Below are 17,814 nucleotides of genomic sequence, written 5' to 3' on the forward strand. Positions count from 1 at the left end.
GGGGTGAGCACGAGAACCTTAAACCTGCTGGCATCTTTCTTTCTTGATTTTTCAACATACACTTGCTCTGAAAGATGGTAGACTTGGGGCATTTATGCTCCTTGCTGACTCCCCTCCCACCCCCCAATTTCCCTAGGTTAGAGGGTTACTCTCTGCTCGGAGAGGACGCCTTTGTAACTTTCAAGAACACGGTGAAACCTGTTTCTTAGCCATCGCTCCACCCGCCCCAGCCTGGTGGTGTGAGCTCTCCTTCCCCGCTGGTCACTATGTCCCTTCACACGTCTGATCGGAGACTTTCACCTTCCGCTCCACGACACGGTCAAGACTTCCTCTCTGGTTGACAGTGCTTCTAGCCAGGTAACGCTCATTAACGGCACTTAAGTGTTATGATGATAGAGACGTTGTTTTCCAGGAGCCCAGGGCTGTGCTGGGCCAAGGGAAGGGAATGTGCTGCTGCACCCCCTGGCACCTGCGCCCACACTCCCTTCGGGGGTCACGTCTGTCTTGTGAACCCACCTCCTTCCCAATGCTGTCGTGCCAGGGAGGCCCCGCGCCTGGCAGCACCTTGTCCTCACGCTTGAAGAAGGCGCGGGCTGGCCCGGCTCTGGGCCAGCATCACTCTCCTCGTGAACCTTGCTGGTCCGAGGCGGCTGTCGTCACTCTGGCTCTGAGTCTCTAGGGATCATGCCTGTTTCTCTCTAAGCTCCTGGCTTTTCTCCTTGCCCCCAGGTCCTGAGACAACATGAGGAGGGGCCCTTTTGCTTCAGTCCTGCTGGGCAACTGTGAGCCCAGTGGTCACTCCTTTGTCCCCCTGCGTTGTGTCCATATTTGGGCTGCAGTTTGTACCCACCTGAGGCCCATACTGACGACCCTCAAAGCCCACGCCTTCCCTCCTCAGAGTGGACAGAAACCACGCCGAGGCCCAGATGCTGTGGACCCCAACTTCAGAAAGTGCGAGGCGGAAGGGATTTTAATTCAGGATGATTTCTCTCGCCTGTGAAAAGAATCGCTCCTTTTACAAAGACAGTGTTAGCCATTCTCCACGTTGACCCAAAGAATCATTTCCTTTTCTTCCTTCTGCTCAAGAAAGCAAAGCTGGCCTTTGGCAGCTGAATTAACGGGGAAAGAGTCCATCTTTGTAAACACATTCCGCCTGGCTCGTCCCGCTGAAACTGCCTTGAGAGCTGAGTTGATTGGTCACCCAGGCACAGGCTCCACACATCGCACGACTGTCACATCGTCGTCCTGCAGTGTCTCTGAAGTCCTAATTGTCCCAGGGCTCCAGGAGAGCCAAGGAGATGAGAGTAACAGTGGAACATGATGCATGACCCGCCATCAGCTGACTGCATAAAAGCCTCATTAAGAAAAACATAGCGGGGCTTGGGGGAAGCAGGAGTTGGCTGAGTCCCCTTGGGGACAGAGGTCTTCAGAGCTGACATCAGTAAGAGGCCAGCCTCTGGAGATCAAGGGTCTGCTCCTTGCCCGCCGCCCCACCCCGCCCCGGAGGTGAGGCCACACCACACGGAGAAGCTGAGAACAAGGCCCATTGTGCACCCTCACAACCCAGAGCTGCCTTCCCTCCTGTGTGTGGCAGGGCCCCTTCCCCACACCTCGGACCACCTCCACAGCCCTCAGAGGTGGTCCCCTCCCCCGGAAGGGCACCACTGCAAAGGGGTCCCCAGGCTCTCTGGGGCCACAGGAGGAGGTGGGGAGGGAAGGGAAAAATGAGTGCTGTCCTGTGGCACCCCACCCTCAGGGGAGGTGAGAGGGTGGGGCCTGGTGCTCCGGGGCACACGAGCAGAGCACTCAGCCTGGCCCCCCACCTTGTATAGGGGACCACTTACCCAGCCTGCCTCAGTTTCCCCACCACAAAGGAGATCATGACGGCCACTGCCCGGGAGACCCTCCTCTCATTTTCCATCGGCTCAGTCCCTGCTGTCACAGGTGAGGCCACCGGCTCCCACAGCTGAACAAAGACCTGCCAGCAGGGCCTCATTCTGATGACAAAGGGCTGTGACCCAGGGCTTGGATGGCCACACTTCCCAGGACAGGCAGGAAACAAGAGGTCGCCTCCCCCAAGAGACTGGAAAATAAAAAGACGATAAGAAGCAGCTCAGCCCGGCCCCCACCGCCTTCGAGGCCACTGGAGGGGAGCGTGGGAGGCGGTCAGGCGGCATCTCCCACCTCGGTCCCCCGAGGCCCCTGGAGGGAGCTGCGTGCACGTGCGCATGTGTGGGGAGACGCTGCACTGCTGACCAGTCCCAGGTGATGCCGAGGCCGCCGGCAAGCGGCCGACCGAGCAGCCCGGGTCTATCGGAACTCGCCCCCTCCTTCCCCAGACCCAGGGACTTGAGGTGCACACCCGGCAGGATTCCGCGCGGCTTTCCATCGCACAAACGCACCGAGAATCCCTCTGTCAAGGCAGGAGGCGGTGCACCCCTCCCGGGGGGCCCTCTGCACCTGTAGCACCAGTGCCCCGCAGCCATCAGAGCCTGCACCCCCCAGCTCCTCTACACATCCTAATGAGCCCCCGCGGTGACGGGGCCGCCCTGTCCCTCTCTCTGCAGCTCGCTTCAGCGGGAGCCGGACGGAACGCCGTGGACCTGACGGCCCTCACGTTTCAAGACAAACCAAGCTGCTGACCGGAAGGTAATTCAGTCAAAAGCCGTGAGGAGTCACAGGTAACATACAGGGCACCCAGTTAACTTTGATCTTTAAATAAACGGTGGATAATTTTGGATATAAGTCTATCCTATGTGACATTTGGGGCATACTTTTACTGCAAAATTATTCTTTGTTTAACTGAAATTCAAATTTAACTGAGCAGCCTCTATTTTTACATGTTAAATCTGGCAACCCCAAAAGGGAGCTGAGCACCCCACCAGTCAGGAGTGACCAGCAGCTGAGCCTTCCCCCCGGGGCTCCCCACCTCCCCTGGGCCCCATGGGTGACGTGGTGGGGATGGTAACAGTACGAGGGCCGGGCTGAGCACAGAACCTCCCCCAGCGGGTGGGACAAATGGCCCTGCGGTCATCATGGAGATTCCTCAAGTGCCCGGCCTGAAGAATTGGACTTCTTTTTCAAAACACCCTAACGGGCTTCCCTGGTGGCACAGTGGTTAAGAATCCTCCTGCCAATGCAGGGGACACGGGTTCAAGCCCTGGTCCGGGAAGATCCCACATGCCACGGAGCAACTAAGCCCATGCGCCACAACTACTGAGCCTGCACTCTAGAGCCCGCGAGCCACAACTACTGAAGCCCGTGCGCCACAACTGCTGAGGCCTGTGTGCCTAGAGCCCGTGCCCCGCAACAAGAGAAGCCACCGCAATGAGAAGCCCGCGCACTGCAACGAAGAGTAGCCCCCGCTCGCCGCAACCAGAGAAAAGCCCGCGCGCAGCAACGAAGACCCAACGCAACCAAATTAATTAATTAATTAAATTTTTAAAAAAAATACCCTAACTGGCACCCTTGGGGTGGGCCTGGTCCCAGGGAACAGGAAATGCCTTCACTAGGCTCCTGCCTGCAGGTTTCTGAGACAGGAGCCCTGGTTTGGGCCCAAACAGTGGGTGGGAAACTCCCCCTAGAGGTGTGATGTGGGGCTGCAAGCTGAGGCTGGTTCCTCACCTTCCAGGCCCCGTCAGCCCCGGGCACCGGGCACCGAGGTGACAGAGCTGTCTTCCCGGTCCAGAGGTTGGGACGAGGCCCGAGGACGGCCGTGGGCGAGCAGGACCCCCGGCCAGCGCCCAGTTCTTCCACCCCCATTAGCGTACCCTCCCAGGTCTCCGCGTGGACACCAGACGGAAGCAGAGGAGCCCCTCTTGTCTGGGAGTCGGGAGAGGCCCCTGGGGCGGCGACCTTGGACCTGAGAGCTGAAGTCTGGGCAGGAGAGAGACAGGCAAAGGTAGGGGAGGTATCTGTGGCCCCAGGGGGCTGGAGGGTGGCTCGCAAGAGGGAACCCAGGTAAGAGCACATGGGGACTAGAGAAGAGCAGGCCTGGTGGGCTGGGAGGGAGGGGGGTCACGGCTGGGTGGCTTCTGGAGGTCAGTTCCTGGCCCTGTCCTTGACTGTGGGACCGTGGTGAGGTTGCTTACGTACAAGCGTCGTGGGACGTGCGCAGGCAGGGCTGTGGGTGGTGAGTGGTTAATTCACGACCTGAGCTCAGTGCAGAGCCCAGGTTCCTGCACAGCCTGCATCTCAGTGTGGAGCCCTGGGGTTCTGCTCTCCTCGGGTCCCCTCAGCCTGGTGCCCGCCCGCTGGTTCTTCACAGCCCTCTTCTTTTCCGGACAAGGAATATGCCATCTTTTCTCAATAAGTAGACAATTTCACAGTGCATACAAATATCAAATCATTATGCTGTACACCTGAAACCTCATAGAATGTTTTACATCAATCATACCTCATAAAAAGTAATGAAATTTATCATTTGTTAATGATTGCAAATAGTATGTCGCAGGTTAGATTTTTTTCATTTAATTTTTTGAATGGGCAGTTCACTTCATGTGGTTCAAAAAGTCCCGTGTACAAAAGGACACACGGGAAAGGGTCTCCCCGTCCCCCTGCCCCATCTGCTCGGCACCTCCGCCCCCAGGAGCCGCTATTATTTGTCTCTTACCTCCCATGATAGATACATAGATAGGTAGAGAGATAGATAGATAGATAGGTAGAGAGATAGATGATAGATAGATAACAGATGGATAGATAGATGGATAGATGATAGATAGATACATAGATACATATAGAAAATAGATGGATAGATAGATGGACAGATGATAGATAGATACATAGAAAACAGATGGATAGATAGATAGATGGATAGATGATAGATAGATACATAGATAGAAAATAGATGGATAGATAGATGGATAGATGCATAGATAGATAGAAAATAGATGGATAGATAGATAGATAGATGGCAGATAGCTGGATACACAGACAGACAGGTAAATAGATGGAAAGGTAGATAGATAGATAGATGGATAGACAGGTAGATAGATGGAAAGGTAGAAAAGATAGATGATGGATAGATAAACGATAGATGGATAGACAGATAGATGGAAAGGTAGATAAATGGTAGGCTGATTTCTTTTCAAAGTTTGTTTTTTAATACGAAGCACTCTTTGTTCTGCGTACATTATCTGTGGCTTCTATTGGTATTTCTCTCCCAGTACTTAGTGCCTTTAGGCTTCCTCCTTACCACACATATGCACACACTCACACACACCTCCCCCACATACCTCGTGTCGACTTCCTCTCTCGCCACCAGCCTCTCCCAGCGCTCCCTCCCTCAGCCCGTGTGTAGCCCCCAGGGTGTGCCCACTCACCCTCCCTCATCTTACACGGGAAGGGCAGTGAAGCCACACAGCCCCTCACACACATGGGCACAGGGACTTTGGCATGACGCCTGTCACGTGACCCTACTTGCTCTGTGCAGGTGGAATACGCGGTCGGATGGAGAGGGGAACTCAACATCATTTTCTTTAACTTATTTTTTTTTTATTGAAGTATAGTTGATGTACAATATTACATGTTATAGGTGTACAATATAGTGATTTACAATTTTTAAAGTTTATACTCCATTTATAGTTTTTATAAAATATTGGCTATATTCCCCGTGTTGTACAACATATCCTTGTAGTTTATTTTATATCTAATAGTTCGTACCTCCTAATTCCCTGTCCCCATGTTGCCCTCCCCCCTCCCTCTCCCCACTGGTAACCACTAGTTTGTTCCCTGTATCTGTGAGTCTGCTTCTTTTTTGTTACATTCACTAGTTTGTTTAGTTTTTTAGATTCCACATATAAGTGATAACATACAGTATTTGTCTTTCTCTGTCTGACTTATTTCACTTAGCAGAATATCCTCCAGGTCCATCCACGTTGCTGCAAATAGCAAAATTCCATTCTTTTTTGTAGCTGAGTAGTATTCCAGTGTGTGTGTGTGTGTGTGTGTGTGTGTGTGCACCACATCTTCTTTATGCATTCATCTGTTGATGGACACAGGTTGCTTCCATATCTTGGCAATTGTAAATAATGCTGCTATGAACACTGGGGTGCACGTACCTTTAGTGTTTTTGTTTCTGTTTTTCATATATATACCCAGGAGTGGGATTCCTGAGTCATATGGTAGTTCTATTTTCAGTTGTTATTTTTGTTTGTTGTTTTTTGCGGTACGCGGGCCTCTCACTGTTGTGGCCTCTCCCGTTGCGGAGCACAGGCTCTGGACGCGCAGGCTCAGCGGCCATGGCTCACGGGCCCAGCCGCTCTGCGGCATGTGGGATCTTCCCGGACCGGGGCACGAACCCGTGTCCCCTGCATCGGCAGGCAGACTCTCAACCACTGCGCCACCAGGGAAGCCCTATTTTCAGTTTTTTGAGAAACCTCCATACTGTTGTCCACAACAGCTAGACCAATTTACATCCCCACCTACAGAGTACGAAGGTTCCTTTTTCTCCACATCCTCGACAACATTTGTTATTTGTGGTCTTTTTTGATAGTAACCATTTTGACAGGTGTGAAGTGATACCTCATTGCAGTTTTGATTTGCATTTCCCAGACGATTAGCAATATTGAGCATCTTTTCATGTGCCTGTTGGCCATCTGCATTTTTCTCTTTGGAAAAATGTCTATTCAGTTCTTCTGCCCATTTTTTAATCTGGTTGTTTGTTTTTTTGATGTTGAGTTGTATGAGCTGTGCATATATGTTGGATATTAACTCCTATCAGTCATATCATTTGCAAATATTTTCTCCCATTCAGTAGATTGTCTTTTTGTTTTGTCGATGGGTTCCTTTGCTATGCAAAACTTTTAAGTTTAATAAGTCCTATTTATTTATTTTTGCCTTTATTTCCTTTCCTTTAGGAGACAGATTAAAAAAATATTCCTATGATTTATGTAAAAACGTGTTCTGCCTACGTTTTCCTCTAGGAGTTCTATGGTTTCTGGTCTTACATTTAGGTCTTTAATCCATTTTGAGTTTATGTTTTCGTATATGGTGTGAGAAAATTTTATAAATGCATTCTTTTACATGTAGCTGTCCATTTTCCCAGCACCACTTATTGAAGAGACTGTCTTTTCTCCATTGTATATTCTTGCCTCCTTTGTTGTAGATAATTGACCACAGTGTGTGGGTTTATTTCTGGGCTTTCTGTCCACACTGACCCATGTGTCTGTTTTTGTGCCAGTGCCATACTGTTTTGATGACTGTAGTTTCATAGTATAGTCTGAAGTCAGGGACCGTGGTTCCTCCAGATCTGTTCTTCTTTCTCAAGACTGTTTTTGGCTATTCAGGGTCTTTGTGTTTCCATACAAATTTTAAAATTATTTGTTCTAGTTCTGTGAAAAATAACATTGGTAGTTTGATCCAATGTCTTCTTTACTGGGGGAGGAGCTACCCATCCCCCACCCCTCCCAGGGCCCTGGAGGTCTAGTTGCCCAGAACGTCCAGGGGAAGCCCTTGGTCTTAGCTGGCCCCTGCAGTGCGTGTCCAGGGCTCTGAGCACACAGAGTGTGTCCAGGGGTGGTGTCTGAGCCATGCCAGGATCCAGGGACCCCTGTGCACTGAGATCAAGAGAGTGGGGCTCAGAGTCAGGTTCCTGGTTGCACCTGTGGCCTCTCTCTGAAGTCCTGCCACCTGGGGCTGTCCTCATCCCCAGGGAAGCTCCCTTCTCTTCCACTCCTTCACGTAAGATCTTATGTCTTCTTCAGTGTGATCCCCAGAGTGTGGGCTCCCAGCAGAGCAGTCACCATGCCCAGTCCCTACCCACACCCCCGTACCAAGCATGCAGGAGGCACTCAACAATCAATTGCTAATGACACCTGAGTGACCGCCTCTTTCCCAGCCATGTTTCATCCCTAGACAACACCCACCCCTTGCCTTCGTAACCAGGTGGGAAGAAACTGCCCATAACAGAGGAATTTCTCCCCAGCAGCTTTCCACTTGTGGGCGAAGGGGCTTCCTTCATCCCAGACTCTCATGAACATCCCAGGAGGAACACACCGGGCCCACACACATCTCTCTATCCAGCTGCATTTCACTTCTTAAAACTTTTTCCACATCTTATTTTGAGGCTGCTCATCCTAAGTAACTCCCAGATGGCCCGTCACCCACGCTGGATCACCAGTGCAGTCAGTCGCTCTGAAGCCCGATGCTTGATTCACCAAAACCCAGAGGCTGAAGGCGCAGGCACAGTGCTCCCGATCCCTTAATCCTGCCTAAGTCTAGCTCCAACTGTGCTCACATCTGTGCGACACAGGGAAATAAGCCAAATCACTGGGATTAGGCAGAGTCCTGGCAGCTGAGCACGGCATTCAGCTCCATCCTGACGCTGGGCACGGAGGCGGGCACGGAACCCACAGATAGAGTTGGTGGAGCAGACAAACAGGCAGTAACTGGGAGGCTTCGAGTAAGAAAGATGGTTTCCTTTTGCCCAAATCGTCCAACCTGTCTCTCTGCATCGAGTCTGATTGCCAGGGACGCATTTCAGGATCTGCCTAGAACAAAGGGAACCAGGTGTCTGTGGACCACAGCAGCTGGCCAAACACGGTTCAGGTGCAGTGGTCACCACAGAGGACCAAGACACAGCCCGGCCCCCAGAACCTCCAGTGCAGTGGGGAAAATAATCAGGCACAGCTGACTCCAGGCAGGGCCGAAGAGACTGCAGGAGAGGGGCACAAACCAGCCAAGGCAGTCGGGGGGGGGGGGGGCGGTTCCTGGGGGAGGAGGCTCTCCAGATTGAAGAAGGCAGGGATGGGGTAGGGGATGAGCAGAGGGCGAACCTGGTGGAGGCATAGGGACCACGACGTGTCCCGGAACAGTAGGGAGATAAATGGTGAGGGCCACTGTCTGTTAGCACTTCCTGTGTGACAGAGCCCGTGTTGAGTGGCTTTGGGTCCTGCTTCATTCCCACCTCGCAGCAACCCCCTGAGGGGAGCCCCACCTGTGCGTCAGAGAGAGGAGAGGAGCACAGGCCCAGCTGGAATCACAACGTCCAGCCACATCGTGGCTCCCAGGACGGCTGGTGGCCCTGGGCCATTGTGGAATCCTCTATGGGCCACGTTTCCCCACTTTGTGGGGACCGGCATCGCCAGCATCGCCCTTCACGGATGGGAAGACTCAGGCTCTGAGTCCCCGGGCTGTCCCAGGGGGTGAGGCTGGCCAGAGTGGCTCCAAATGTTTGCTAAGAAGCCCGAGCGTGTGCCCGGGTTCCCAAGCAGAAACCAGCCCCCATCAGCACCCCCGGGGAAGGCGCCGTCGTCGCTCCCATTGCACGGAGGAAGGCACTGCGGTCTGGAGAGGTTCAGCACACAGCTGGCAGGCCGCAGAGCCGGAAGGGGACCCGGAAGCCTGACGGAGAGTCTACACTCAGCGGGAGGCGAAGAGCGTTCCTCGCCTAGAGTACCCTCCCCGGGCACCGCGGTGGACTTGACCCGGTGGGGAGGGGCCGGGGAGAAGCCCGAGGTGGGCGGGGATGGGGCGGGGCGGAGCAGGCGGCCTCGATTGGGTGCTGCTTTGAGCTCGTCACGGGACTGCCCCCAGGCCGGCGCCCCGCTTGGCCCCACCCTCGGACCAGACTCCGCCCAGGCCCAGGCCCCGCCCCTCCGCGGCCAGGGTTAACCCACTTGCCGACCACTCGAGAGGCCCGGGTCGGGGAGGATGGGCCCGGACGCCCCTGCCCCGGTGCGCAGGAGCCCCTCTGCAGCGCTCAGGCCAGGGGCAATGGAAGCTCTTGGAACCCACACTCGCAGGCGTTGTAGGTTGCCTGTTGCTTTTCTTCTTAGCTGCTTTACTGGGGTGTAACTTGAAATTCCGCCATTTAAAGCGTACAGTTCATCGGGGTTTACCCCGAGCTGTGCAGATATCGCCACAACCTAATTTAGGGCGTTTCCATTCCTCTCCCCAAACGCACTCCTTCCAGTGATCCGCACTCTGACGGCGCTGCGCCGCGGGACCGGGCCGCCAGGGAGCGCCGCGACCCAGCCCTCAGCTGCGCCTGCGCAGGCGCCGCGCGCGAGCCCGAGAGCGAACCCACCGAGCGCGCGCCCGCGCCGTGGAGTGCGCCTGCGCGGAGTCCGTGGCCGCGCCAGCTCCCGCAGGGGGCTCGTCGCTGGGCGGCCGGGCTATGGGGGAGGCTGAGGTGGGCGGCGGCGGCGCGGCGGGCGACAAGGGGCCGGGAGAAGCGGCCACCAGCCCTGCCGAGGAGACGGTGGTGTGGAGCCCCGAGGTGGAGGTGTGCCTCTTCCACGCCATGCTGGGCCACAAGCCCGTCGGTGAGCGGAGCGCCGCGCCGAGGCCGCGCACCCGCGTGGGGGCGGGGCGGCGGGCAACGGCCGGGGGCGCGCGCGGGGCGGACGGGGCGGGGCCTCCTGTGCCTGCACCCCCGCCGACCCTGCCCCCACCTGCGCACCCCACCCCCTCCCTCAGCCCCCGCTCCTGCGCCCAGCCACCCCGGCCCCTCTTTACTCCTTCCCCGCTGACCCCTGCCCTTTCCTCTGCCCCCGCACCCCTGCTCCCCTAACCCCCAGCCCCTCCAGCCGCTGCCCCTCTCGCCCCCTTGCCCCCCACCTCTCCTCTCCACCCTACCTGCTGGCCCGCCCCTCCCCACGAGCTGACCCCTTCCTTCTGCAGGTGTGAACCGGCACTTCCACATGATCTGTATCCGAGACAAGTTCAGCCAGAACATCGGGCGGCAGGTCCCATCCAAGGTCATCTGGGACCACCTGAGCACCATGTATGACATGCAGGCACTGGTGAGCAGGACCCCACCCTCCCCCGTCCTCCCAGGGCCAGAGCCCCTCGCTCCCCAGAGCTGGTGGCAGGGAGCCCCCTCCGTGCCTCCTCCCTGGGTCCTTGCCGGGCCCTGGCCTCAGGGACCTTGATGTCTGGGATGTCCCACAGGGGACCAGTTGTTGAACAAGATGGCTCTGAGTAGTTTCACGAAAAACACAAGCCTAATGACGGTAGCTAGTTATCGCGTGGAACTACCTTAGGTGGGGGGTTGGGGGTGGCCGGTTAAGGTCTTGCCAGGAGATAACTAGGGAGCTGAAGCTCATGGGAGGGGGCTCTTAGGCCATTGTCAGTCTTGTGGAAAGTCCCCGAGTGCTACAGGCAGGGAGGTGACCGGGTCTGAGTCACATTAAGATGAATTTGGTGGTTTCTGTGAGAACCAGGCAGGCAGGGGCCCAGGCCTCATGGAACCCCCAGCTGGCCGTGTCTGAGGGGGAAAAGGTTAACTAGGTAACCAGGATGGCAGAAAAGACAGGTGGGCATTCCCGGCAGAGGAATGGCAGGTGTCAAGGCCCTGTGGCAGCAGGCATTGGTGCGTCAGGGAGCGCAGAGGAGGCCGGGGTGTCTGGAGAATGAGTGGGAGTGGGGATGTCAGGTGACCAGCAGGGTGGGAGACCGTGCTGGGGTTAGGCAAGGCTCTGCCTCTCCTCGGGACTTGGGGCTGCCCCAGCCCCCCAGCTGAGACCTGCTGCACATCTGTGAGGTGGAGAGCGAAGCCTGGGCCTTCTTGTGTCCATAAACCGCGCTGCCACTCGCTCCCTGTTGGTCTTGGGCAAGTCATTTGCGCCTCGTCGTCCTCGCATAGAAAGGGGAACTGACAGCTGGACCCTGGAACTGACCTCCTGGCCCACAGTCAGTACCCAGGAAACTTGAGGACAAGTCGCTAAACTAAAGCAGGCCCTGCAGAGGGGCCGTGCCCATCAGCTGGGGCCCCGCTCCCCGGGAATTCCTGTGTTCAGCGACTTGACAGGGCTCCCGTGCTTGGCACGTTGGGGGTCACCCGACCCCCAGGAACCTCCTGCACCCCGACTCCAGGCTGGGGGCCAGGAGCTAGACACAGAGATGAGTGTGGCAGGGCCCCTGTCCTGGGAGGCCCTGGTGCGGTAGGAGAGACAGTTGGCTCTCAGGCACCGGCCCTGGCTCCAAGGTCCTGTGGCTGTGACGCCCAGCACAGGGCCCACGTGACACTGGGGGGGGCCACCCAGGGGTCTCAGCCCAGGACAGGTGGCCCTTCCCGCCCCGCTTCCTTAGACCCCAGCACCGCTATGGAGCTGATGCCTCGGTCCCCTGGGGCCTCGTAAACATGAGTCTGTGGACCGCACGCCGCAGGTGACCGTGAGCCCCGGAGCCCTCGGGGTTAAACATGAGTCTGTGGACGGCACCCCGCAGGTGACCGTGAGCCCCGGAGCCCTCGGGGTTAAACATGAGTCTGTGGACCGCACCCCTCAGGTGACCGTGAGCCCCGGAGCCCTCGGGGTTAAATACGAGTCTGTGGACCGCACCCCGCAGGTGACCGTGAGCCCCGGAGGCCTCGGGGTTAAACATGAGTCTGTGGACCGCACCCCGCAGGTGACCGTGAGCCCCGGAGCCCTCGGGGTTAAATACGAGTCTGTGGACCGCACCCCGCAGGTGACCGTGAGCCCCGGAGGCCTCGGGGTTAAACATGAGTCTGTGGACCGCACCCCGCAGGTGACCGTGAGCCCCGGAGCCCTCGGGGTTAAATACGAGTCTGTGGACCACACCCCGCAGGTGACCGTGAGCCCAGGAGGCCTCGGGGTTTGCGAAGCTCCGGATGCTGGGTGGCACATTTACATGCTGACCACCTGGCTTGTCAGCACAGCTCCCAAGCTGGGGACTGGAGGCCCTGTCTCCTGACCCACCTCCCAACCTAGGGACCCTTCCCACCAGCTCACCTTTCTCTTCGTCCGGTGGTCCGTGTTTTCGGGGCCTCTCTCCCTCTGGCATGTGTGTGACCTCCCTCCATTTTGCTTTGCTTACCTGGTTTCCACGGGGGTGGCTCTCCCTGCCTCCCTGGCTCCTTCCCCCCGGACACGGGACCCAGGCACCATGGCCTTTCCTCACGGCTGTCGCAGGCTCTGAAGGCGCTCTCCTGGAGGGGGAGCCCGTGCAGCCAGGCCACGCCACAGCACTGCCTGACTGCCCCCGGAGGCGTGCCAGCCGGCAGAGCGGCCCGGCATCATCTCAGGTGACACTAAACCCTTATTCCCATCGTGATGCCTGCCTGTGGCCCACACTGTAGTTTTGCCTTGTCTGGGTCTCTGTGACAAGCCAGCCCCTGTAGACTGCACAAGAGAAAGAAGAAAGGTCTCAGCCCTGCGCCTGCCCACTGCAGCCCCCAAGACGGTCACGTGTGTTCATTGGTCGCTCCTGAGTTGTCTCTTACATGTCTTTAGTCACATTTTCTTTTCAATGTGACTTTTAAAATCAAGTTTTCTTCTTTGTTTCTTAAAAAAAACCAAAATGCCCTGTTTGCCATCAGCACGAGTCTGAGATTCTTCCATTCCCAAATCCAGAGAGGAACTTCGTCCTTCCAGAAGAAATCATTCAAGAAGTCCGAGAAGGTAAGACTCGGGTGAGAGCAGACTTGGGAACTAGGAAAGGCTGAGGGTGGTGGCGTCAGGGTGCAGGTCACGAGCCTCGGGGAGTGAGCATCTCCGGAGGGGGACGCTGGGCCCTCTGGAGGGGGGGTCTGGGGGCCCCCGGGACGGGGGGAGGACTTCCTGAAGGACACACACGCCTCCCGAGTCAGGAGGAGCCCCTGGCCTGAGCTGCTGCAGGTCGGGCGGGGCTGTGGCGCCCACCGCCCCGGGCTCTAGGTCACCATCGGCCGTCTCCCCCCAGGAAAAGTGGTCATTGAGGAGGATACGAACGAGGAAATGAAGGAAGACGTGGACCCCCACAATGTGGCCGATGATGGTAAGTATGGAGCTCGCCCACCCCTCCTGGGGCCCCAGGGGCACAGCACCCCAGCCTGGCCAGGCCTCCCCGTCACGGGCAGCCAGGGCCTGGCGTCTGGCTCAGCAGCTGAGAAGGCCCCTTCCATCTGCTCAGGCAGAGCCTCCCACGCTGGGAGGCCACGCACGGGGCCGGCACGGGGCGGGGAAGGGGGCACAGGACAGCCTGGCCCCGGGCCCGGTCAGTGGTCACGGGGTGCAGGAGGGTGTCCGACTGAAGTGGAACGGGTGGCGGCCGTCTCAGTGCAGGGCAAACCCCAAGGAGCAAAGACGGGCACGCTCCCCCAAGGGGCAGGCCACATGGGCACCCCCAGTTCAGGAGGAGCCTTCTGGGGTCAATGTCATGTGTGTAGGTGTAGACTTCTTAAACTGAACAGGAAGATGAAATAAAATTTTGGATATTCTGTTTTCAGCCAAATGATTTTGTCTCCCAGTTTTTTCATCTTCAGGAAGCTTGGGGAAAGCAACAGAGAAGTCCAGCAAAGACAAAGACAAGAGCAACTCAGACTTGGGGTCCAAAGAGGGGCCAGACAAGCGGAAGCGCAGCCGGGTCACCGACAAAGTCCTGACCGCCAACAGCAACCCCTCCAGCCCCAGCGCGGCCAAGCGGCGCCGGACGTAGACGCTCACAGCAGGCGGGCACCGTGGTCACCAGGCAGTCGGGTCAAATGCCACTGGGCCTGCTGCCTGCCCTCAGGTGCCAGAGGCTCCCGCGGTGCCACTCAGATCGCCTGGGCTCAGATGGCCCCTGACGACCGGAACAGGACCCGTTCAGATGCTGAGACCCAAGAGGTGTGAGCCCAGGCCACGATCACGCCGGACACTCGTGGCTTCGTGACGACGGCTGAGCTGCACCTGTGGCTGAGTGTTGGCATGGCCTGCAAACCAGGCTGCGTGGGCAGAGAGCGGGGCACAGCCGGCAATAACACACCGACCCCCTCTGTGCTCTGAGGAGCCCCGGTCTTCCCGTTTGTCCATCTGTCCATCTGTCCACCGCTGTCAACTGACTGCGGCCTCAGGAGAGCGCCAGGCCGCGGGCACCGGCCCCTCCGCCACCCGAGAGGCTGAGACCTGGGTGTTTGGCCTCACTCACTTGTACTGTAACGATGTATATAATTTGGTTGGTGTTTCACTATTTAATTTTTAAGGAGCCTATTTTACTAGTGTTTTATATGGAACAAAATACCGCAGAGGTTAAACCTGTGCCGTAGTTTTCTGAGGTGTTTTGTTTTAAGGTAACAGGCCACTGAGATGACTTTTGCTCAGTGTTTGTATGCCGACGCAGAATTTGTAGCGGTTACTTTTGTGTTCTCAAGCAACTTGCAACAGACCAAATGAGCACGTGGAGGGAGGCAGGCCGTGGGGCTGACCCGCCGCGGCCTGGGCCCCAGGCTGACCGAGGTACGCTTGTGTTTGACTGAGGGACATTAAAACACAAAAAGCAACCTGGAGTTGTGTGATTCTGATACCAAAGTAAGTTAACTCCTCCTACAATAGGAAGTTGTATTTTTTCAAGATTTATAACTGAAGCTAACTTTGATGTACTGGATCACTTGATACAATGAATATACAACCTAGTAACAAGGGGTTCCAGTGGCTACTTCGTTGCATGTAAGCAACCCTTCAAATGCAAAACGTCAGGAGAGCAAACCAGCGGGAACTGGTGCCTCCTTCCGAAGAACAAACGAACGTGAAGGCGAGAATTCTGGCTGAGCTCGTGTTGAGAGGCACGGCCGGGCCTCCCGAGTGACGGCGAAGGTGCTCGCCCTCATCTGGACAAACCACGAGGACATTGAATGCCACCCGTCCCCCAGCACCAGGAGCACGAGGTCAGAACAGGCTGAGCCCACGAGGCCAGGCCAGGAGCTCCATGGGCTGAGGCCACCTGGCGCGGGGTCGGAGGCCGGCACTCGCTTCCCCGGCAGGGCTGACGTTGTCCAGCAGTGTCTTGTGTCAGGTTGAGCGTCTTGGGTCGGGTCTGCCGACCCTGAGCAGCCCTGGCCTTCCAGCCCGACTTTCCTGTGTGGGCAGCTGGGGCAGAAGCTTGCACCCCACGGTCAGACCTGCCTCATGGGGGCCCCCCGTGGGGTAAGTCTCCAGCAGAAGATCACAGCCTCGGCGGTAACCTCCTGCCACGGGTCGCGGGGGGGTGGATCTAGACAGAGCCCAGGTGCAGTTGGGTGTGAATGGCACTTGTAAAGTGGAAGCTGGGCAGCATCTGAGAACAAGCGTTGTGCGTGGCCGCAGGCAGCCGTGGGAAGGCTGTGCTCTGAGCGCCGCAGGCTGGGGCCACGGCCCTGCCTCCGCTGCATGCTTGTCTGTTCTCTGGGGCAGAGCGGGGGAACCTGCCCACCCACGTGCTCTCAGAGCTGCCCAACCCTGGAGGGCACCCCAGCACCCATCAGTGCCTCATCAGAGGCTGGAAGTCACAGCCAGGGCCTCCGAGGCCAGCTGCAAGTCAGCTAAGGTGAAGGCCAGGCCCGTGGCCGCAGCCTGCGGTGGGCCAGCCCCACCCGATGCCTGGCAGCTCTCCTGTCACCTGCTCCTCGGGACACCTGCCCAGGCCATCGGTGGCAGACGATTTGCAGAAATGCCCAGAGCTCCATACCTTTGGCGGAGTCACCACTGTCCTTCTAGAAAGTCGTCCAGGCAAGATGGTACCCAGAGAGGTAACAGGTTGGTGAGCCTGCAAGGAATTGGCACCAGCACCAAAAAAGGTCTTTAGCTGTGCCCGTGGCCAAGATTGGCAGGTTCTGTTCAGCTCTGGGTTGTTCCCGGCCACACAGCTTGAGGACTGTCACGTCCCCTGAGGCCTGGTAGCTGACTTGCAGGGCTGGGCGAGGTCAGCATCCCCGGGTGCTGGGCTGGGCCTCAGTCTGTGTTGAACAGCCCCGAGGGTGATCCCCGGTCATTTCTGCCTCCAGGTGTTTGGATCTTTGCCTGGTGGCCCCTCGTAAGTGCAGGCAGCCCCTGTGCTTTCTTATAACCATTATAATGCAGCAAGGGGGACAGGAGGGCAGACCCACGAGGACACTGCACTATGGGACTCTCTACTGGAGAGAGACTTTCCCGCTGGCCTTGAAGAAGCAAACTGCCCAGTTGTGAACTTCTGGAGGGGACACAGGGATCTCTGCCCTACTGCTCAGAAAGATGGGTTCTACCAACCATCTGAGGGGGCTTGAAAGCAGTTCAGTCCCCAAAGGAAATCTGATGAGACTGCTGCCCCAGCCGACACCTGGAGGGCATCCTGGGGGGACACCTGGGGGACAACTTCCAGGGGGTGTCCTCCTGGGGGCATCCTTGCGGGGGGACATCCTCCACAAATTCGTACAGGGTGGGGGACATCTGCTGTGGACAACCTCCAGGGGGCCACCCTTCGGGGGACATCCTGCCTCAGGTCATCCTGAGGGGGCACCATGGTGGAGAGAGGTATCCTCCAGGGGGAATGTTCTGGAGGGGAAGGGACATTCTGGGGGGTGCTCTGGGGGACAGGGACCCTCTGGAAACATCCTCAGAGGAGAGGGCATCCTGGGCTACATTCTTCTGAGGAGGACGTGGGGGCGGGGCTTCTTCCAGGGGATGGTTCTGGACTTCTAGGAGGTAAGCATCCTCCAAGAAAAAGATCTCCAGGGTGGGGATCTCAGGGTGGAGGGGAACATTCCCGGACAGTGGAAGAGAGACTTTTCAGGTTGGTGGGCTGGGGAGGCAAGCATCCTCCAGGGAAACATCTTTGGGAGGGACGTTTTCCCAGGGGGAAGGGATATTCTGGGAGGATCCTGAGGGGGTGTCCGCGGGGAGCATCCTCCAGGGGGCCTCTCCAGGGAGAAATCACCAAGGTGGGCATGTGGGGGGCAACCTCACGGGGGAAGGGGGTGAGCGTTTTCCGGAGGAGCCTTCTCGGGGTGATGGGCCTCCTCCGGGGGACATCCTTCAGGGGTCCTCCTGGGGATGGGCCTCCTCCGGGCGGGGCGGACGGAGTCGGCAGCCCCGGGCCCGCCCCCGGCACGCCCCCTGGCACGCCCCCCGGCACGCCCCCGCGCTTCCTCCCTCTATCACT

The 17,814-nt window shown here is 57.5% G+C and overlaps 1 protein-coding gene across 1 annotated transcript; it reads left to right on the forward strand.

Annotated features, from left to right (window-relative positions):
* Positions 1-10,117: 10,117 nt before the first annotated feature.
* Positions 10,118-15,174, forward strand: MRGBP (MRG domain binding protein; the record flags this gene model as incomplete). The annotated part of the gene is made up of 5 exons (XM_082857654.1): positions 10,118-10,265; positions 10,624-10,745; positions 13,283-13,364; positions 13,645-13,719; positions 14,192-15,174. 5 exons carry the CDS (start codon positions 10,118-10,120, stop codon positions 14,377-14,379), a joined length of 615 nt encoding a protein of 204 aa, XP_082713780.1. The 3' UTR covers positions 14,380-15,174.
* Between the last annotated feature and the right edge of the window lie 2,640 nt (positions 15,175-17,814).

The sequence above is a fragment of the Leucopleurus acutus genome (genome assembly GCF_964270905.1).
Source record: "Leucopleurus acutus genome assembly, chromosome: 16".
Classification (NCBI taxonomy): Eukaryota; Metazoa; Chordata; class Mammalia; order Artiodactyla; family Delphinidae; genus Leucopleurus; species Leucopleurus acutus.